This window comes from Aptenodytes patagonicus, chromosome 5 (genome assembly GCF_965638725.1).
Source record: "Aptenodytes patagonicus chromosome 5, bAptPat1.pri.cur, whole genome shotgun sequence".
NCBI lineage: Eukaryota > Metazoa > Chordata > Aves > Sphenisciformes > Spheniscidae > Aptenodytes > Aptenodytes patagonicus.
In genome coordinates this window covers 75989873-76013883 of record NC_134953.1, presented here as the reverse complement: position 1 = coordinate 76013883, position 24011 = coordinate 75989873, and the positions used below count along the sequence as shown (strand labels likewise).

At 37.5% G+C, this 24011-nt stretch overlaps 1 protein-coding gene across 1 annotated transcript in view; it reads right to left on the bottom strand.

Moving 5' to 3' along the window:
• Positions 1 to 24011, bottom strand: part of RPAP2 (RNA polymerase II associated protein 2) — a 42997-nt gene that overhangs the window by 13343 nt on the left and 5643 nt on the right. The window contains exons 7-11 of the mRNA XM_076337724.1: positions 21958 to 21993; positions 20154 to 21093; positions 18965 to 19059; positions 16411 to 16491; positions 9266 to 9334 (exon numbers count right to left, since the gene is read on the bottom strand). Coding sequence (XP_076193839.1) covers positions 9266 to 9334; positions 16411 to 16491; positions 18965 to 19059; positions 20154 to 21093; positions 21958 to 21993 — 1221 coding nt within the window. The remainder of the gene's footprint in view (positions 1 to 9265; positions 9335 to 16410; positions 16492 to 18964; positions 19060 to 20153; positions 21094 to 21957; positions 21994 to 24011) is intronic.

Here is a 24011-nt window from a genome sequence, read left to right as displayed (position 1 = left end):
CTTAGTCAAAATTTTAAATTTAATAAATTTAAAATTTATTTTAAAATTGATCCTTTCATCCTTTTCAGTCTTCTGTTCTTTACTTTTTATGTTCCACAAAGTTTTCCCGTGACACCTCTCAAATACTGGAATCTATGCCAGTGAAGGCTTTGCGTTACTTAGCTACATGAAATTAAGCACAGGTGTAAGTCTAAGATTAAAAAATGCTAAGATGTAAGCTTCTGAAAGCCTGAACCTTTTAAGTACTTTGTAAAATACACACTGTTGTATAAATTATTGTGCACATACAGTGGGACAATTTAATATCTAAAAGATGCCTTTATATACAAATCTGGTACATTTTATGAATTAAACATTGTTTCATATATATCCATTTTTGCTGCCACGTACTGGTAATCTATTCCTATCAATTCATTATCTCAGTGATATGCAAAAAAAAAATTCAATAAAGATTAAATAAAATACACTGTCTTACAGTTAAAACAGCTACAATGCAATGTGCTTAGGTAAATAATTTGTCAATACTTGACTTCATAAAATGTACTCACCTGTACTCAGTCACTATGGAAACAATGATCATAAAATTGATCACAGTTTAGTTTCACAACTTTCTAACATTGTAACTTGATTATCTGCCTTTCAGTCCAATATACAAACACCTGGAATAATGCAGCTGAGTAAAGAGACACGCTAGGAATAGACTTGCTTCCACTGTGTCCAAATTTTTTTTCTTCAGAAGTTAAACATAAGGACCTCGGTATTTTTCTACTTGCCTTTCCCAGTTTTGAAAACAAATGCCAGTGCAGTTTTGGACCTCTCAAAATGAGATTCTTAAAAATCCCCCAAAGTTAAGAATTCTTAAGCACCTTTTCCCAGACATGCCAGCTCACAGTAGGTTTAAAAAAAAACAAACAAACAACAAAAAACCCCCAAACCCTTTTCCTGTTTAATTGTTTTATTTCCAGATCTATTACTGACTTGATGATCTCCAGTAAATCACCTTTCTACTCCTAATCTCAATTTTACCATCTCTATAACAGAAGAACACTATTAACACTTATTTGTGAAAGGTACACTGACCTAAACATTTACCTAAAAAAAGCAGAATATGTGATGAGGTTTGAAACAAATATGAAGAGCCACATGAATCTCAACTATTCTTTATCCTTTTAAAAAACTGAATACCTCATCTCAGAAATACGGAGTTTTATGATGAATGAGTTAGATCTACTCAGTGTCTTCTTAAAATGTTCAGACGGATAGAGAGGGCAGAAGAGAGCGAGCGATACATGCACTTCTGTGGAACGCAGGGTGTAAGCGTGGTCCACATCAAAATGAAATGAAACATACCGAGATCCCAAGCCTCTAAACAATCAAGCGTCTGCACAGTTTTTGCACCGATGCTGGTTTTGCACCTAATAGTATGTAATTATACATATACACTTTGCAGCTTCTGGACTAAGCTCCCATATACCGGTTAGCTATGTTTGCTACCAGCCAATTAAAGCACACTTTTACTTTTGGGAAGGAACGGAAGGAGAAGAACATGTACTGTTATGGACACGATTGTTCTAGTTTCTTTGTACTATGCCGGGCAAAATTTTATGAATATATAGTTATTTTATGTTTATTTATACAACATTCTGGTTAACTGATGGTTGTCGTCTTATCCCAAGAATTTATTTTAGTTACAGACTTCGTGTCAAAAGAGCCACCTGCACCCTGATGCTAAATCTGCTAGCTTGGATTATCTGTAAATTCCGAGAGCTTCATCACAGCCCATCGCCTAGCGATACACCTTACACATCACCTTCTTGCCAGTGACATGTATTTCCTTCCTTCCCTCCTTCCTTACCCTTACAAAGAGGCTGTATTTTCTGTTTTCATACACATGAAAGGAACACATTTCAGAAAATACCGTAAGTTTTTTGCCTTCACTGTTAACATCCCACGTCAGGATCAGAACTTAATTTCCAGGCTGGATGAGACCGCTGGGTGTCGAAATGTTTTTGTATCTCAAGCAGTAACAAACTAACAAGAAGTACAAACTTCCTTTGCAGTTGCTTTCTACGGTATTAGGAAACGAAAACAAGTCTCCAGTTCATCAGTGTACTGCCCACTATCAATTATCACATAAAAAAATAATTTGCCTCCTTTCTGAATTAATTAGTTGTAATCTTCTCCTCTCCCCTCCAAATTTTTCATGCCTCCGAGTAATTTTTAGTTTATCCCTGGTCACTGTAGAATATTATAGGAACACCAACGTTCTCCAACATAACATTATCGATATGAAGGCCAATAGAATGCATGTCTCTCTATTTCCCCCTAAACTGGCATAGCTCTTTGACGCATGGGTCTTTAAGTAGGTCTATGGACCACTATTCTGATTCAAGCAAATTATAACTTAGCTCAATTATTCAAGTAATTTTGTTTTCTAAGACATAATTCATTCATAAAGCAAGATTTTTAAGATCTCCATGGTTTTTAATCACTTTCAGGATTCTTCCTCCTTAAAAACCATTATACGCTTCAGAGCAAAAATATCGTCTGCCATGTCAGGTCTGACACTTTCAACAGCAATATGACAAAGGAAACTAGAATCTCCGGAATGAAGTATTGTCTTTCCAGACAGCCTGTCTTACTGTCTAGCATCATAAGGTTTTACATTCCACAATCTGCATCGAGCACCGTAAGGAGAGATTAGATCTTCAAAAGATACTGCTCTTTCAGGGATTTTCCACAATCAAAGTTTTTCTGTTACAGTGGTTCCAGAAGAGTTAAGCAATACAATACTTCTACTTTGGGCACAATTTATTTCAGTGCTAAAGAAGAACAGGACACACCACTTAGCCTAGTAGAGGTACCATTATGACTCTCTGCATAGAACCAAATTAATCCAGAACGCGTGCTAAAAATTCTGCTGGTACAAAATACCTGGGAATCACATGCTAGGAAGCCGTAGTAACCTTTCCAATGATGTGTACCTCTACATTTTTTTTGGTTCAGAAACAAGAAGCCAAATCAACACTGATTTTCATCTTATGATGAAGTTTCCTGTAAGTCAAAAACACTGCCTATGTGTCATGTCCCCATTAACGTAGGCTGTTCTTTAGAAAGCTTACTAAGATAAAGTTAAAACTCTGAAAATAAAAGATGCAAGTGTCTGTCAAAGTCATGTTTTTCTTTTAACAGATGGGTAATGTTTCACGATAAAAAAAATGTTTGCATTGAATGTATTAAGATTAATTATTAATAAGGAAGCAAGTATATTTTCATAGGGCTACAGCTTCAGGATTCAGTTGCAAAATTAACAGTCCAGTTTGCTCAGTGGATGAAGTTAAAATACATTTAGTTTAAACCTAAGTTTAGGGCAGCTGTTAACAGTGGGGATTACTCACGTCTTACTTGCAGCATTAGTTCAGAACCGTCTATATTACCGTGTAACTGTACAACCTATTCTGTGCTATGACATGACTTCCAATAAGCAAAGCTGTATGCAGCAATTATGGAAGGAGGAAAAACATGACATTACAAAAGAAGTCTTCTAAATATATACCTTTTCAAGAAACATAAATTTAAACCAGTTCTCTCTCTAATATGGCTGGGCAATTTTTCCATCTGCTTAATCAGCACGTAGCTGTGGCACAGAGTTCAACAGGACATGAACTCCACTGACCGAGTTAGCTCCCCAAAGAGACAACATGATAAAGCAGTCTTCTGAAATCTAGCATGTTATCTTTCAGAGGGTTGAAACAGAAGTGGCAAGAAAAATCTCTTGTTTACTCACACAAAAGGCAAAAATGAAGTGGCAGAGGAAAATACTACCATATTCTCAATTCACAAGAACATTTGGAATATAAAGTTCCCAAAGGTGACTAAAGCAGAAGATCCAAAATTATGTTCAACATAAAAGTATTTCTAGATTCTAACAAAAAGATTAGTCAGAACACCACCACCATGAAGGACAATTTATAACTGGTGATGCGCTTTGCACACCAGTTCTGCACAGTTGGGCATGACTTCAGTCTGAATGCCCACACATACAGCTGCTGGGAACATGCAGATTTCTATCTCTTGGAGGTATTTCCAAGACACGTGGCAGAAAGCCATGGCCCTGCTCTTCCCCTGCGCTGGGCAGCGAAACTGGCAGGTGCAGAGAAGACAGCTTTCTGAGCCAACCCCCCTAACTCCATGCAACAGAAGTCCAGGAGACAGCGTGTGCTAAGGCTCCGCTCCTGCTGATGAGGTCAAGGACCAGAACTGTAAAGGGGAACTGATTATCCTGGACTCACCTCAGAGGGTTCGTGCTGGGCACGCATGAAGGTTACACAGCACACCCAAATCTCCCATTCAGAAGGCTATCCATGAGAAATAGTAGAATGGAAAAAGACTGCAGCTGTGTGTGCTGCAATGAAATCCACAGTGTCACTTTCCTGCGTAACGGCACTACAGCAACACAGTGGGGTTTTTTTGTATAAGGAGAAACACCTTCTTTGAACCTGCTAAGGTTTCTTCTTCTGTTTTCTCCCTCATGAATGATGAAGATATTTAATTAATTTTAAAGTTGGCACTGATTAATGTCCCAATTAACAACACTGCAAATCCCTCAAAATACTGTTCTATACACGTTTCCTAAGTAATACTGGAACATGCTAGAAGGAAGTAAAGTAATACTGATCTCCTCCACAATATGCCAAATAAGCAGATTCGAGGTCGCTTAGAAAGTGCTGATAAGTAAGAACTGCTTAACAGAAAACCTATTTGAGTTCACACTCACCAAACGACAACCTAAAATTATTAAGAGAGAAAAAGGGAAGAATACACTTTTTAATTTAGCGCGTTAAGACAAACTTTCCTTTTCTCTATTTCACACAATAATATAACTCTACAGATAGAGACCAAGAGTAGAGACAATACTACGACCACATTCAAACACTTTTATAAAAAGAAAGACTTTTTGCGTTTCTGGTCCTGCAAACTCTGTTTCAAAATGGGAAATAATTCTATTTCTAGCTTAACAATAAATGATTTTTCTCAGCTGAAACCTGGAACCAATCTTCTATCATCAGACTTGCTAAATAAAAGATCATCCAGCTGACTTGTATGTGGTTTCTGTAGGAAGAAGAGTCACTCTGCAAGTCTGATTCATATCCAATATGTATTTGTACATTAGATTTGTACATTTCAAACATTCAGACATTTTCAGACAAGAACACAGTAGCGATATCACAAACATCTGAATTCCTCTTAAAATAATGTAAAATGTCAGTGTTGAGCAATAGATGTGCTCTCGTGTGCAAAGAAGTAAAAACGCATACTTGAACCCAAGATTCTCCAGTTCCTGAACTGTTATCTCCAAGAGAGTAAACCTCTAGAGTACATCTCCACATGACACATTTATCTAAAGTGGCTGCACACATATAATGATGGCTTTTGTTTAGTGATCATGGTCATTCTGAGTTTGTTTAAATACTGCAGCCGAATGCTTATAAACTAATCCCAGAACATTTTGAAATGCTTTTAGCGGGGGAACCTCTTGCATAGGCTTTGTAGATGAAGCTGACCACAGTTCACTGCAACCAGCCAGCTCAGATAAGATGAGAGCAGACATTTCCTGAAAATATCTTGAAAGCTTTCCATTAGACTGTACCAGGGGTATACACTAAAAACAGCAAGTGCCCATGCTTGTATAGCAACCAATCTCCCCACCGCTTTCTCCATTCTTTCTTCAACTACTGTATTTGTATCTATTTATCTGCTTCATTTGATATCTTGCAAAGTTCTTTGGGGGAAAAAGATGCAACTTCTCTATTCTAGTTTACAGTACATTGTAAAGCAGCTATTACTATAACAAAAATTTCTGCTTAACATACTAAACATTGCAACAGGAAGACACAGAAATCTACCACTGCCAAAATTATGACAAATAAATAAGAAATTCGATCTACAGATCATTTTAAAGAGTCACTCACTCCATGATAGGCACGAATGCAATTATTTAAACATAATTCTCCGGCTGTCAAACCATACTCTAAGAAGGTCGATACAGCAACGCTGAACGTGCTGGTCATAAAGATAGGAGTGCCTCAGGCTAGATTTTCAATAAAGGCTGAGACTGGCTGTTCATATTTTATACGATAATTTGATTGAATAAATCCAGCTGTTCACTAGGAACAGGAAATGCTCCACTGTTGTGATCTCCAAGACTTTATACTTCGAGAAAGACAGTCACACTCTCTAGTTTCAGGCACTTTATTTCAGAGCAATGAATTAGAAGCACCGGTTTCTTTAGTAGTTTAATAGTAGACTCAAGGGCACATGAGTACTTTTAATAGCTTCTCGGCGACCAGCAAACTATAAAGGGAGGCTACATCTAATTTAAGCACCAAAATTAGGTGTTACGACTTTCCAATATGCTGTATCCTACAAAGAGTTAATGTGCACACTCCAGTGAAAAAAGAACAGCATTATCATAACATAATACAAAGTATTAAGCAGTGATGACACTTGAATTCAATACAGCAGTAATGATAATAGTTATTCTGCCCAGAAGCGTACCAAAAAAAGGGTTGGGGCACTCTGAAAGCGCACTGTGAAGTTAAGTACACCGTTTGAGTCCTCAGCACACGCTAGCCATATACGAGAAGGAAGTGGTGAGCCACAATATCGATGCACAAAATGGGGTGCAAGCAAAGTCCAACAGTTGCTATTTCAAACAAAACAACCCTGCCCCCTTCCAAGCAAAACAAAAAATATTTGAGGTCTTAGTAGTTTCTTCTGAGGTATACCCTGAAATCCCATGCTCACTCTGCCTTCTGCAGTCTCTCTTCTTATACCTCCTGCACCCCAGGGTACCTGTAATATGGTCTTTCATCCTCTTGGAAAGAGGAAGTATTATCCTCTTCCTGGGTGTTGCTTATGCTACTTCACTGTTTAGTGTTAGGAGTAAAATGGCCATCCTGTGTCTGGGACCAGGTCAAGACCTGTGAATACATATTCTGAAAACGTTCTCCTCTTTCAGTGACAGAAGCTAGTAAAGAGCCACTCTGACTCAGGCCCCACACAACTCTGTGATCTAAAATGATATTACATGTGCTGCAACATGCATCATCTCTCAGTATAGCTAAGGGGAAGCCAGAGAAGACTTAATAGAGTGTAATTCTTTTTACGAGCAATATTAGTAAGATATGACAGATTCCTTGGCAGACTACAGGAGGTGAGAAAGGGCCACAATCTGAGGACCTGTCTGAGCGGGGTTGCCCAGGTCCTCAGTAACCTTTCCCTGCACACTGTTGGCTTCCATTAAATATTCAAGTTTGATTAGAATTCCCACATAATTAAATGTTCTGTTTTAATCTTTCTGGAAATGATGCAACACTCATCATCTTCTTAGAGCAATCCTAACACTCATTCTACCCCATCTACACTCTTCCACATCCTCTCCTAAGAGGGGGCTGAGAGAAGTTGTTCAAAAACTGAAGATTGTGAGCTTGCAAGAACCTTACAATAAGCTGAAGTCAACAGGAGTTTTATTCATTATTTCACTAGAATAATATTAGAAATAAAATCTACTCTAATTTAGGATCAAATACAATTCATTTGTTTAGGGGTGGAGCCGTAGAAAGCAAAAGTAAAAAGAGACTTGGTTCTCTGCTTCTACTGATTGCTACCAAGACTGCCTGCTACTTTTGTAACATTTTAAAGCAATTGTAAAACAACCATTAGGTATGTAAACATTCAGAGCTCATCATATGCGGAGAGACCAGCAACATTATTTTAACTTCTGATCGAGAGAGTCACCATTTCCTTAAATGTACAGAAAATACTTGAAAAATTCATAAGATCTGTTTCACAAATTACCAATTCAACCATAAGAATATATAGTAAAAATGACAAAAGATTTGTTCTTCTAGTTGATAAAAAATTTATGCCAAGGCATTCAAGTAAAGTTACTTTCTGTGTTCTGATTTAATGAATCATTTGAGCGGTATCTGGCTGGGTGACACAGATGTAAGGCTCGCTGAAGCCTACTCTAATGCCTGCTGGTATAGTCTTCCTTGGGACAGTAAAGCCAGAACAATGTGTCAGACTGAAGTAATATCACGGAAAGTAAGTGCAGTACTGGGGATGCTCTGAGGTTGGCCCACAACACTTCTTGACCTGTGAATGTCTGTAAGTACTTCTCTGTCCTACAGGCTCCAGTGACCCAGGAAGCCCAAAAGCAGCAGCAGCAGTCTGGTAATAAACAGTCTCTGGAATAAGATTTTTGCAATCTTGTAATTCAAGCTGAAAGACATACAGAAGTTGCTTGATGATTTAACCCTACTGAAAGGCAGGGCCTGACACTGTGTGAAACCACCAGTGATTTCTTAAAAGGTTAACTAATGTGAAATGTTTAATATGAATTTGTGAGACAAGTGTCTGTTTTACACACTGCAAAGTTTATATCTTTAACTTCAGAAATGTACATGAATTTGGAAAATATAAATTAAGGAAGTTACTTGATGCATATGACTAGAGCTTTTCTACATCATGCCTCTGTGTAGAAGTTTACTGAAAGATGCTATAATAAAATCAGGCTTCCCACTAGGAAAACCCTTGGAAAGAATTTAATTGTACAGTAAGTAGAACAAAGCTAAGGAGGACTGTAGGGACTGTAGTATCATAATCTTAAGCAGTAAAGCTAATCCTTCTAAAAATAAAATACTGGGTCCCAGTATTCCTTTCAGAAATTTCGGAGTTGCTAAAAAAGCTTTCCCCTCTCAAAGAAGTTTGCTAGAATATTCAAACAAACATATTTAGAAGCACACCACATCTTTATGGAAATAATTTGACTTTAATTGTGAAAGTGAAATCTTTTAAGAAATTAGAAGTAAAATGAGAAATGAAAAGTGTAACAGTTATGCCAAATCCAAGTAATACAATACACGTCATTTTGTCCTACTGTCAGAGAAGGGAAGAATGTCTGTCAGCAGCAAATGGAAGAGAGTGAAGTATACTCCTTCACCCCACCAGCCCTCTTTACAAATCCCTAAAGCTTAACTTTTTTTAACCTAAGTTTGTCCATTGTTAACATGTTGTTGCAGGTGGGACAATCCTGTTTTGTCAAGAGAATTTAGTTAATTTGCATGAAAAAATAATTCTGTTGATTCCCCAGTTAATTTACAGAAATCCTTCCCTCCTTTTATCTGAAAATTAAATCTTGTCTCAATAGGCTAGTTAAGACAGTTGTGTATGAGAATATTTGACATTAAATGGTACTTACACAGATAACAAAACAATAGCAATTAGAGTCCATTCAGGCATTTTGTGAATAATATTTCTGTTTGTTAATCTGAAAAATAATAAAAAAAAGTCAGAACATTTCAGAGTGAAAGTAAACAGATTTTAACTGCTGAATTTTGATTTAAGTCTACCATTAAAAGACATAATACACTGAGTTACAATGTAGCAATTATAGCTGTATCTGAGCAATTCACCAACTTCCAGGCTTCTCTCTCATCTTACCCTGTAATGGAGGAATTGCAGAATTCCCAGTATGTCTCTTTTTTCTACCTGAAAGTGGGATGGGGAAGACAGAACAGAAGCTAATTCTCTGAATTAGCTCGCAAATAGTCCTGGCTGCTGTGAGGGCTCAGCTCTCACTCATACCCACTGGGAAATTCTCAGGAACTGCACATGCGTTTCTAAAAAGATGGGCCTTCCTACACTTAGTTTCCCCCCTGTTGGCTTCAGATCCAGATTTGCTGTAAAAGCTAATGTTGTGGAAACAGACTGGATTTTATAAGATACTGGAGACAATCCTCTGATGATTCTTGTTTTTAAAATAGAAACCCAGAATTCCAGCTTATGCAATGGGAGCCAGTGCAGATACAAGAGCAAGAAAATGAGGTGTGACTCAAGAACCACATGGGTGCTCAACCAAAGTGCTGCTGCATTTTACACCTGCTGACCCATTTGGCTGAACTTCATAAGATGACAGATCTGCTTTAAGTCAAACGTTAATCTGACTTAAAACAATTCACGTGCGAATTGCTATGGCTGAATTTAGGCGTGACCCATGGTGTTCAAGACAAGCAATTTCATGGAAAAGTCACAGCTAAAAACGAAGCTGTGGCTATGCGGGCACCCAAAAAGGCTAGCAGAATTAATTTTTTTCAGACAGATGGCGCCATCCAACAGAAATACTGAGGGGCGAGTGCCTCCCTATGTTTGCTTCCTTCTCCCGCTCAGCTTCCCTTCTATGCAGCCTTGTGTAAATTCGAATCCAGAATGAAGCTACCCTGTCATTCATACCCACTTCTACAGGCGCTGGTGAAGATGGGAGGCTGCTTAAAATGAAATACCTGGCAACAAATTCAAATCCAGGGTTTTCTTCCCCAGTAGGACTTTTTCTAATTTCTTGGGGCAAGTATATAGTTACCCAAAAAAGTGTTAAAAAGTGGAAAAAATAAAAGTATTTGTACTTGCCATTGTTAAAATTCAAATTCTGTTAACTAATTCCCCAAAATTATATTCAAAATGGTCATTAAAAATGCAGTTATTAATAAGATGTTTTATAGGATCATTTTTCATTTCCCTATTTCAGAAAGATATTAAAAATTAATAAAATTTTTATTTAAGAATAGTAATAATTAAAGCAATATTATCCTATTTTTCTCCTCAAATCTCCAAGTCTTCCAACCAAAATAAGATTTTGAAGCATTGATTACTCAAATAGTCCCTCAACAGCCTGAGTTTTGTTAAGTGATGAAAGGAAAAGCAATGCTTTGTGCTACATGTACAGGAATTGCCACATCAAACTAGAACCAATAGTTCTGGCAAATACAGATTATTTTTGTTATTAAAAGATTCATGTTTCCCAATTACTATTTGAAATAGCTAATGGCATTAGCTGGCAACAAAGCTTGTACCTGGTAAACTGTTACATTTTTCTGGCTATAGAACAAGAGACAAAACAAAGGCTGAACGTCTTGACTCAATACTGATGACAGTGATAAACACTACCAAGAAAAGCCTGATGGAATCATCTTGACAAGCAATTCATATGTAACATTCCAGTTAATCTGCTATGATGAGACACAATGAAAGAGACAGCTCCAAGCCACCTGGGAAAACTCTGTCAAATAGAGAAAGCAGCTTTATTTCAATGCTCTACAAGGAGTTATTGATTAGAGCACAGGAAGGTGTCATTCCTGCACACAAACTGAGAGATGCAGTTATTTGTGTCAATTAACTCTTATTCAATGTTAGTATTGATTGGCAAGGTCTGAACACTAGTCATTGCCATCAATATGCTATTTATGAAGGAGGTAGTCAAAAGACACAGATAACCAGCAGGATACGGCAGTATGGATCTGCTGATGTACTACTGTCACTGGACTGGATGAACAGTCAAGTCAGGCTTCCACAATGAGTAACCTTTCAGTACAACACCTGTCCTAAAGCACTTGTGCAGCTGAAAAAAAAACATTTGAGGCAGATCAGACTAAAGCTAGCAACCTACAGGTGTGAAGCCTTAAATAATAAGGAGCAGTGGAAGGGCAGTCACTTTCAAAAACAAGCTGTGTGCCAGCACCAAGGCCTCTGAAGAGGAAAGCTTTCAGAAAAGATGGAAGAGCAAGTCCTCTGTAAAAATAGTTCATTAATTCTTTGTCTTGCCTCTAGCCAAAACTGCTACTTCAGAACAATCCATGACAGAGAGGTCACTAGATTTCTGTCATGAACATATAATGTGGAAATGTTAAAACTCTACAAAACTTTGTGTACATGATTTGAGTTTTGCAGTGAAATACTTTCTGTTAGAAGAGTTTGGCTAAATCCTCCCTCACCTACCCAAAGAAAGAAAACAACATGCAACTTTTCAAAACAGAATGGCTCTACTTTCTTGGCCTCTGTAGGGCAGGATAGGTAAGCCAAGAAGGTTGGATGATCCCAAATAGCTGTGTGGGTCGCTTAGTTGCTAGTTTGTGGGTGTTGTGGTTCACCCCAGCAAGATGCACTGCAGCTGGACTTGGTGGCTTCCACCATCCAGCAGGCAGCAGGACTCACGCAGCAGTTATAATACTCTATGAAGGAGCTCAGACTGAGCAGATGGATCCAAATGGCAGAAGCTGACAGGATAAAGGACTAAAGAGTAAGATGCATAAAAATTCCATGCCAAATGACCTCCCAATAACTGATTAGTGCCCAGCCTGCAAAGAAAGTGAACTCCAATACAGAAGTTGTAGGAATATAGGGGAGTCCAAGGTTAAAGTAACCAGTAAATAAAAAAGTAAACCCAAAAATGACAGAAAAAGAGAACACACAGTTGGTTGTACTTTTCCTTTAGTTGTCTTCCCATTTAACTCCTGTCAGCTGCAAATTTTGCTAGCAGAACTCCATTAGCAAATGATGGTCTGATTTGTAAACAGTGCCTGCTGTGGCAGCAGATTTAAGCACATCCCTAAGTGCCTTGTGCAAGAACTTGAATGGGGACCACAACAAACTTGAAGTTGTAGGAAAGAAACTCAGCAATGCAGGAGCTTGCCACCCTTTCCTCAGCAGGATTACATTTCCTGCGATTTCTAGGAAACAATCTGAAAGAGGAACACTGTTCAATGGGGAATGGCAGATGGACACCAGGATTATTATGTTAAATAGTTATCCCCTAACAGGCCCCTAGCATCAGGTATTATGCCAAGATGCAAGAAAATGTAACTGGTTAATAGAAAACAATTTTTTTAAAGTACATTTTTCTTTATACCTATTTATAAATTATAGTGTTGAGTGTTATTTCCTTTTCTAGAAGTCTGTTTGTCCTTACAATGAGAATATACTTGCCATCTATGAATCTATGAGTTCAATTTTTAACATGTTACTATGAATTTGACTAATAGCCGGTAGCAATGAGTTATTGGTACTAAATGTACATTTGGTGAAAAAACATTCCTTTGAACAGGTCCATGCTTGCTGTCTTTCAGTTTTACCCAGTATGTCCATGTTCTTACACTGGGAGAAAAAGAAAAAAAACGTGCCCCAAATGGAGAAGACTTTCTTGCTTTCTTTCTTTCGTTTTACAATTTATCTTTGTTGCAAAGTGAAGTCATCAGCATCTTTGCAAATGAAGCAGTTTTTTGTTTACACATCCAGGCTCCCAGGTGTAGGCATATGTAACTTCAGTTCAAGAATCTGACCTGTTAGTTTGGCTGTTTGCCTATTCTGTAAGGCAGCAAGCTGACTTCATGGGATTAGGACATAAAGTTGTGACTTTAGGGGACCTCAGCTATCTATAATTTTTCCAAAACTTGCACTAAGATGAGCGAAGTTTAGCTAACCCAGGTCAGCACAGACAAATACTAAAGCACAGATTGTTTTTCTTTAGGCTTCAACTAGACCAATTTAACCATAAAAGACAGCTCTTCTACCCCCTGAAAAAACATATTTACATACTGTAGTATAATTTAGTTTGATGACAACCAGCAAAGATGAGCCACTATTATAACTTTAGGCTCTCTTCAAGAGAAGCCCATTTACTTGAGAAAAGGTCATTAACGTTTTGGTACTTTCACATTTCCACACAGAACCTTGTCTACGACAAAGTATTGCTGATTGACTTGAAACCCAGAACCTAAAATTCCACTTAACAAGGGTAACAGGTAAAAGCCTATTAGTTGAGTGTATACACTAGATAACGTACACTCATGGTACATATTTAAAAGCTAAAATATTGTCTTGGAAACAAGGTAAGACAAAGCTGTAATAGAAAGTCTTGAACACATCTTTAGGAAACAACTGTATCATATTCACTGACAGAGTTCAATGTCAATGATAAGCTCCATAAAAGGAATTAAAATACTTGCAACCGTAAGATACAGACGAAATTCTATTTTCAATATGAAGTATTATGCTTAAAAAAAACCAACTACACGTTCACAAACATAATCATTTAGCCTCGATTTATACATAAATAGCTAATTTTCTCTTGATCTTTTAACAAAGTGCCCTTACACACTCTGGAGAATTATTTGACATCTCAGTTTTCGTAACAAAAGCTTACAGGCACTGAGGGACTTTGTTTGGGAAGAGCTCTAACCATTCTAAAATGTCTCTTGAGATCCCTCTAGTGTGTTTCCCAGCAGTGGTGATTGAATAAAATGCTGCCCAAAGGAGGCTGAACTGCAAGTGTTCCTTTAAAAACCAATGGAGCTGAAAATTGTTGTTTCTTAGTTCACCACATGCTCTTTTACCCTTCTTCAGCTAAGCTCTACTACAGCCATGTGTTTTATCTCCTACCCTCTTTGGCAAGTTCTTCAGCCTGAAATATTTCCCGTACAGAAAGCAGGGAAGAGCACTAGCATTTGTCAGTCTCCCTCCATAGTCATTACGCATTTTAACCACATTAACAAAGAAAGCAATGTTTAAATTTCTATACCCTGCAAACATAAATACCTTTTAAAATTTATCCCAGGTCACCCTGCCAAAGCATTCAACCTAAAATCAGAGAGACCACTCATATTAAGTAATTTTAAACTTATGTACAGAACTGGAGAGTCAAACCTATGCTTTCATCTTAATACCATGAGCTAGCTTTTGTGTATTAACAGACAATTTTGTGTATCAGAAGTGCAAGAAGGAGAAAGGGCCCAAACATTTTTAATGCTTCCCTATTTCCTGTATTTTTGTATTATTTTACTATCAGTGACAATAAAACTCCATTGAGAGAGAGAAGGAGGGAAGGAGGTAAAGGCACTTACAAATTCTTGTGTAGTGCCCGCAATTCTCTTCAACCATCCCCCGCCCAAAATGCTGAATTTCTAAGCAATTTATCTGGAATCTTGACAGTAAGAGAGCCCTAAGAACTTGCTACCATTACCTTCAACTTACTTCCTAACAAAAAAAGACTTAAAAATAAACTCAGGAAGTGTTATCTGAGGGATCAGAAATAGATCAGGGGAGACTTTTAAAATATGGTAAATTATTGCTACATGAGCCAGGTATTGGGATCAAAGTTCAAATTAATTAGATTTGGTTTCATTCTGTAAATCCACAGGTGTATATATATACACACAAGTTTTTAGAAGTCCATTTTGCTTCAAGGCTCCTTTGCTGCAAACCACTTTTAAAACTTCATATTCAGGCCACATTGTCTTATAGCAAAAACGATTTAAAATACAAGTTCTGCTTTTAAGAACCTCCAGGACTTCTTACATACATTGCTTTCAATCATACAAAAGCAGATTGAAAGACACCAAATGTAGTTTTTCCAGTTCTGTCAATCCATAAGCTAAAGTGACTATTAAGCATTCAGACTGCAGAGCAACAAAAGTGTTTTTGTTGATCTTGTTCAAATAGTAGGTATATATACATGCTGCTCCAATATAACCAAAAATATCTTCCCTGGTTTCAGTGTTGTTGTTAAAATAAAAGGTTAATCACAACTTAAAAGACTGCAATTACAGAATCAAGTTCAAACACTAACAATTCTTTTAAATAAAAGAGATCATGCACCAAGAGAGTCACCAGAAAGGAAAAGAGTATCTTCCATAGTAAGAAATCCTGCATATAGAGATCTGTGTTTTAGCGGTATCCTTCCAGACATCAGATAAATCATAAGGAATCAAGTAGAGCTGGGTTTCTGTTCACCAAAGCCTAGATTCCTTGTGGGAAACGCCACATGAATGAGTTTTGGAAAATGTACATGTAAATCTCATGCAGGTTGGGGATGTGGGGGGGAATTTTCCAGAGTGACAACGTACGCAGAGTTAGCAACTGCTGTTGCTCCTTTTCCTGACGATACTTCAAGGTGCAGGACATGATCTAGGTCCAAGTTATGAGAATTGTGTCCCAAAGAAAACCTAAAAATGTTCAGAGAAGTTGCCACCATTCTGTTTCCCCTCCTTCTTTAGCCCAGCATTTCCAAATACTGTCTTTAGTGCTTCTGACTGAAACAGAAGCTTCATCTGTGGTGATAAAGTATCCACTAGATCTACTTCCCCTTGAAATCAGGAACAAGAGAGGTCAAACTGGACCTTTTTCCTGGCTCTAGAAGTTAGTGGTAACAATTATTAATCACATTAAAACCATTTAGCCTGGCTGCAGGGAGCCAGAGCAAAAGAAAGCGACAGATCTCAGAAACTCACGCTTAATAGGAGGTGACGAGGTAGCAGAACCTTTAAAAGACTCACCATCATCCTCCAGAGACTGCTGGCCTAGTTTTTAAAAATCTACAAATACTCCTGGTGACCTAGCCACTGTCAGGAGCAGGGAAAGGGTTGACTTGTTAATCCACAGGGAATGTGACATTACCTACATGAACACACAGCTAGAAAAGGACAAATCTGCAATGGGGCCCTCTTTGATCACAAATCATTCAACAGTGTATTTAATTAATCAATCAAGAAGAATCTCTAGATAAAAACCAATACTCACCGGAAAGTTTTGACAAGATTTTTTAGCTCTGTGTAAACGTCACCTAGAGTAATCTGAAGAGGGCCCAAAACTGCAGGTAATCTAGAAGGCAAAAGACCCTGGTCAATATATATTTTCCTCTCTTTCTCATTTCTTCTCAAGTAGGACTTCCACCAAAGCTCATGAAAGTTAATAAAAAGAGATCGACTTTTGTGCAGCAGATAAGGCCTGTAGTTCACATTCCAGATTCCTCCGAGTAGTGTTTGGGCAACACTTTTACTTTACAACAGCTTGTTTTTAAAAATAAGAAGCTCTAGTTCAGTGTGAACGTGAAGAAGAAATTAAATATAGTTTTACATGCATACTCTGTTAACTTCACATTTCAGTTCTGACAAGACATTCTTACCAAAAAATCAGAGTGTTTACATTATGAGGATTAGAATTCCAGGCCTCATAAATGTTTCAAATATTTATATTTACTTGGTTCAAAAATAACAACACAAAAGGAAACTACTTGTCAAAATGAGGTTTGCACAGAGAATGTATCTGCTAACCTCAGACTCACATAGATGCAACAGAAATAACATTGCACTGTAAGCCTGATAGTTGGAATCAAGATGACAGTAGGGTAATCAGAAAATTTCAAAAGAAAGAAAAAAACAGATTACCTCCCTACTTGACTGTGCGTAAAAATTGATACAGCAGACAACAAACCACACATATGGTTTAACTAGTTGTCAGTATCCCCAAATGCTGGAAATAACATGCATTGTTTTTCACATTTAGGGTGAAACTTTTGCCTCTATTTACTTGTTTAATAGTTAATATCCTCTTGCATTTGAACATCCATCCAGTTATTCACATTTATATGCATATATGCGCATGGTGCATCAATATTGCTGGAAGAATCAAGATTTCTATTCTCCTTTACATCACTGCATGTTTTACAAAAACTGAGCACAGGACTCTCATGATGCTGGGCATATTCATATTCCCATTGACTTCATCTGAACACACCAAGAAATCATTGCTTTATCACAATGAAAATTCTCTCTCTCACTTGAGTGTGACAGGACTATTGCATCACCTCGTAAAATTTAAAAAGACCAACTAAAGAAGGGGATAGTCAAGAATAACACCTTCGAAGAAACTAAGAAAAAAAACATTCTGTCTTTCTTATCCTCTATTCATGGAGTACGAGACTTAAGTTCAACAGAAATTTTGCTAGAACCTGAAAATGACTGACAAACTTGTGGAAAAATTGAAGGGCAGAGAAACTGCTTTACCATACACTAGTAGTCCTTGGAATCTATGTGACATTGACACTTACAGAAAGACACTTACACTTATAGCCACCTTTTTTGCAGCATGGTTTGATTCCGTGTTTGTGGCCTGTCCACACTTGTTGCAGGTAGAGAGAAACAGAACGGAGTTTTTTTGGGTTTTTGGGGGGAGTTTTCGTTGTGGGGTTTTTTAGTTAAAAAAAGGCTTCTGCAAAATCTAGTTTGGCTAGCTAACACAAACTACTACCATAGAAAAGCAAAATACCCTTAACAAAAACACCACAATCGTGGCTTTCAAATACTCATTTATCTGCATTGCCTTGACAACGGGAGTATTTTCAAGGTCCTCTCAACTTTGACAATTTAATAATTTTAACAGCTACAGCAGAGATACCTTAATCTCTTTTCTGGGTCTCCAAAGCCCTTTTATGTATGTGAAAAAGGTCTGGTGTTTGGAAAGTTTTAAGCTTCAACCCTGAGGGCCTTTAATGGTTGCAGCTAGAGGCATACTGATACCAGCCGTCCAAACATGGACTAGAAACTCTTTCAGCAAGATCTTTGCTTAAAATATTAAGAGGTTTGAAAACACCACTTCCTTCTGTGCAGATTTGTTTACCAGTAACAGTATGCTTAATGTACAGGACAAATATTTGCACTCCTCCCAATCAACTTCAAGTTTTTCAGTTTAGACTTGAGCAGTTGATACATACAGCTATTTAAATATTTCATATATGTCCATCAGAATCCGCTTTTAAACACTTACAAGAATCTAAACAGTTTAGATTATTTCCGGATAACTGAGGGCAAGGAGGAGGATAAATAAAGGGCTTGCTGTGGAATTTTTTTTTTTTTTGAAGCGCATATTCTCATTTTAAGCTCCTTGTGTTATACCAACATTTAGATCCAAAAACCACAGAATTTTTCAGTGTAATGGCACAATTGCATTGACTTCTGCCAGCTACTGAAGAGTGGGAACATGCTGTCATGCCAGCCTGGAATGCTGTCAACTACAAGCTCCAATGCTTGTAGGAAAGGACAGGCTTCTTCTAGAGAACACCTTCATAGTGAGATTCTGACATCTACCTCAGCAGGCTGTGCAAACTGACATCTGCAACTGTACCGCAGATGATTGTCTCAGAAATAAGTAAGTTCTTTAGGGCAATAACGGGTTTAAGTTATGACTAAGGCCACCTAGGAAAAGCCAGAACGTCCTTGCACAGTGTGTTTGTTTCTTAAAATGATGAATCAGCACCAACTTCAGCTTGATATTTACCAGAGTAAAGGATACTTACGCTTTTCTCAGTTTTTCAAGGACGATTCGCTTTCTAATCTGCATTTGTGCATTTGAATCAACAAGTGGGAAGGTGAGATCTTCCTGTTGATCACCCTGTATTAGAAAAAAAACTTTAACAGCTATAACCTAGTATTTAATTAAAGTCAATGCATCAAAATAGTCACAGCTTATCAATAAATGTTTAAACATAAGAAAACTCTTATCTCTGAATAGAAAAAAAAACCAACCAGTAATTTCTTAATGGACAGAAGGTTGCTTAATCTGACCCAACATACAGTGTGCAGCTAACCTACTTTTCCCCTTCCCTATGCTAGATACTTTATTTCAACTAATGGTAAATTCCTGCAAAACTGAAGTCAGACTAAACTTTTTCCAAGAAGCAATGTAATAGCTTTGTTTTACAAGAAGCAGCATTATGAAAATTATACCCTCTGATGCTAATATCACACTTGAACTTTAAAAGCAAAAGCGATTTCACACACCAGTACAAACTGTACAACCTACCTAGCCTAGTCAGCATACTGTTTTTACAGTAGTGACAAGAACACCCGGCTGCTGTCAGCTGGTTTGTCTGACCTGGAAGGGGTAAAACCTCAGACCACTCTATTGCTTGCGGTCTGCAAATCCTCCTGAGGTCTTTTTCCAAATTGTCTAGATTGCAACAACATACGCAAACAAATCAGCAGGTTCCAACTCAGAGAACTTTAACAATAAGTAATGCCAGAGATCTAGCCTTACTCAAGAGAAGAAAGAAATCCAATCTCAAGTATACCCTGTCATGAATAAAGGGCAAAAAATCATTAAATAAGAATTTTATTTAATCAATCAAAGGGCGAGAAAAAAACCCCCAAACATGTTCCCCCCTCACCCAAAGTCTACTCCGTCTTACGACAGATTGTTTCATCTAAGTAAACCTTCCTTACCTTCATGCTTCACAAACTGAAAGAATTATCAGAATTGAATGTGTCCCAAACAGTCATACAAACTCATTCTTACCAACCTAAAATATGATTCCTCAACCTTATGGGATTGTTGTGAATCTATCCAACCTTCCTTTTACTATTTTACATTAATAGCTTGATGTTACCTTGGCCATATCCACTTAGGATGACAGAAACAAAGAGCTTGTAATAATTCTTTGAAGGCAGCCTTTATACAGCCTCGACACTATTCCACTGGACACTTACTTTGTCTTTGCTTAGATGTTCCTCTGCTTGTGCATGTGTCACCGCCTCTTCAGCCAAGATGCACTTTCCTTTATAGAACTCTTTTACTCGGAGTTCTAGGAACTCTGTTTCTTCTTTTAACTTTTCATAACTAGGCACAGGCTTAACTATTCCACCTAGGCTTGTGAAAGGTAAAGAATAGTTCAAACTGTTTTCAGACTCCCCTACAGCAACAGTGTTAAGATCATCAGCTGCATCTAAGTCATCCTCATCAAGTTCTTCATTCTCCTGGTTGGCAGATGATATGCATTCTGATGAGCATGAAGAAGTGTAGTTTGGGCCATAGAGAAATTTTAAAGTTTCCTCAGTTCTCCATTCCATAAGTGTTTGCTTAAGCACTTCTAATAAACTGCCTTTGGAATTAACTGGATCCCTCAGTTCAGTTTTTTTATGTTCTTTTGAGTTAGCTAGTGTTCTTTTAAGATGTTCTGCCCCTCTTTTGCTCACACCTAGAAAAACTATCTGTGAACCACTACAGGTGTTTTCATAGTTTTCTGAAGCACTTGATTTTCCTAAAGTAGTATTTTTTGAAGGCGTTGCAGTTATTTTATTATGAACAGAGCAAGCATACATTTCTTCCTTAGCACCTAATTTACAATTAGATAGTCGTTCAGTGGCTTCTACCACATCTGAGTCTTCAGTTTTAGGGCTGGAATAGACTTTCTGAGCATGCTTCTTTTTGAGGATGCTGTTTCTGTGCAATTGCTGTGCAAAATTGGCTGAACTTGACTGACTTCCTGGTAGGACAGAAGAAACAAATTCTTGTTCAGTATCACTACTGCTGTCACTGGCTGTGTCGTGAGAGGCAGATTCATGTGGATTTGAAGATATCCTCGGATTTTCAATGTCAGACGCTTTAATTACTTCATCGCATAGTTTCACCTCTTCTCCAGACTGTCCACTGCAAGAGAAAAGGCAAGCTATCAGTGAAATAAGAAATGGGTGTTACCTGTAATAGCTTTTCACTCTTGTCTAAGAAAGAACTAAAGCATTTTTCCCTTATAATAGAAGTGTACTTTTTTGCTTTAAGAATCGTGGCTGCTCTTCTAAAAGTCTTCTCGAACTCAAGGAGTTGTAATGTTCTGCAATCAAGATGACAAGTTTAGAAAAGGGAATTCTCAGTTGCTTATTGGAAGTTAGAAAAGAATAGTAAACAAGATATTATTAAAGACAACAGAGTAATGTCAGACTTAGCATGATGAATAGTTCAATTTTAAAATGAAGATAGGCATCTTAACATACGTATGAATATAATACCCTGAAATCGGGGGGACAGAGAGCTGTTTTTAGCATATATAAGTTTGCCACCTAATGGCTATGTATTGCAAAAGAAAACAAACAAAAAGTCACATTACACAGCAAGGTACAGAGAGATGACAGAATAGCATGATTTCATTTTAGCTGATATAGATGTTTTAGATTAAGAAGTACAGAAGCTTTCATCACATGTAATTGGTACCATTTTCTTTATAAAGAATAGATGGTATAAAATATGCAAAGTACAAACAGTGTATTTGTCTCAGATTTCAACAGGCTCAATTAAGACATACAGGCCAAGAGCAGCTGTACACTAAATCATACAGATCAAATATGCTGTTTTAGAATCACAATGGAAAAAACTAAACAAGACAAATAATCCTTTGTGTAGGTTCTATTAAGGTCTTGTCTATAACACAGGAAATCAAAGATTCCCCTTTCACCTGATATGATGCTAATATTTCTAACTATAAGTGCATATAACAAAAAAAATTATTGTTCAGTGTACCTCTGTCCCTCCTTCAGCAGCTCTATGTCTGGTGGTCTGCAAAAAGAAGATAGAGAATTAAGATTTTCCTGCTAAATCAATGCTCTTGAAATACACATTAATACATAAAATACATAGTTGAGGTTGGAAGGGACGTCTGAGGATCTTCTAGTTCAACACCCTCTGTTCAAGGCAGGGTTAGTGAGAGCAGGTTTATACATACATGTTCACAGAGCCTGCAGCACGATGCTGTTACGTCGAACAGCATTTAACAGAATCAGCAAGTCACACATATGTTAGTCAGAAAGGACCTCTGGAGATCTCTAGTCTGACCTCCTGCTTGTAATGCAATTGTCACCAGCACTAGATTAGGTCAGCCACAAATTCATGAAGTTTAAATCTTGAAAACCTCCAAAGATGGAGGTTTCAAACATTGCTGACTATCCTGTTTCACTCCACCATAACCTTAGTGCAATGTCCAACCTGAACCATCCATGCGATAATTTGTGGCCATCACCTCTTGTTAAGTTTTCCACCATCAACCAAGAATAGTATGGCTCTGTAATCTTTGTAACTTTTTTTCCAGTAGTTGTAGATTGCTTTCAGATCACCCTTTGGTCTCCTCTTCAACAAAGTAAACATGCCAAGATCCTCACAGGTCACAAAGTCCCTATAAACAATCCTGGGCCGTTTATAGGAAAATGCTTCAAATTAATGCAGAAAAAATGAATATTCAGGATATCTTTACTTATTTAAAATTTTGCTTTGTTAAGAATTAGGCTATCAAGTTATACTGCTTTAAGAAAGTGGAGTTCAAAGGTTTCCAGAAACTCTAAGAACCATAACTAAACAAATTCTGACAGGTTTCTTTCCAAAGCTCTACTTGCAGTTAATCTGCTTCAATTCAGTTATGAGGCAGCATCACCATGCTATTCATTTTATCCAACACTAAATGTTGAAATCCTCACCCACCTGTCCTATGAATGAAAGAAAACCTTTTAAGCATGCACTAAACACAAGTCAATGCACTAACACCTCTCAGACAGTAGAGAACAAACGCCACAGGTTTGAAAAGATGAAAGCTGCACCACTCATATGAATGAATTGAGTTTGGAAACTAAAGGTGATAACATACAATGATTTAAATTATTAACTCTTCTTCAGAGTTTTAAGTGGAGGTTGTAGTCTTTTCTGTCAAAAGGATTTCGGATATCCTAATGTGTAAATGTTTATCAGTGTGCGCACATGTATGTGGTTGTGCAAACAGACATACCTAGCCATGAACTACCTGGGGTTTTGTTTGTTTTTTGAAAATACCGCCTCCCCACCGCCACACAGCATAAACAATTAACTACATCAGGCATATCAGAACTATACACTTTCAATCTTAAGAATAAAGGGAGATTTTAGAAATACTTTCTTTAAAGACAGCTAAACAAGAGCACAAAAAATACTGGCAAGCTTACTTAAACACCTAATGAAGGGACTAGTTTTACCTACTAGAATCCCTCAGATCAGATCAGGCTGCTCTAAACCTCTCCTCTCATTGATCAGGTATTTCATGTGACTGATCTGAACTGTGAAACCAAGCTCACACATATAATTTCAGCTAGTTTCTTTTGTTGAAAACCAGGAGACTATGAAAAGTAGTGTCTTGGAGAACGAAAGCTGAATAAATTCAGCTGAACATTCTCTAGGCAAGTATTTATTGTTAAACAGTGACACCCATTGGCTCAATTCATTATTTGCAAGCCTATGTTTCCTAAGCGAGGAACATGGACTGCATCACACTGTTCCAAAATGTGTATTGCAGTAGCAGCAGGAAATGGGCAATCTGAAATTAGGGGTTTAGCCAGGATAAAGAACCTCTTCATGTTATAGTCTGCTTTCAGGTGCAAGCATTCATAGTCTAACCTTAAGACCAATGCCAAGTGCTGTGCTAAAATTAGAAAATCTCTTAACAGGATAAGATGAATTCATCCTGTACATTACATGGTTTGTAAAAATCTAATCCTAATAAGTACATTTTAAAGTCAATTGGAGTTGACTATTATTTATGACTAGTCTGCCCTCTA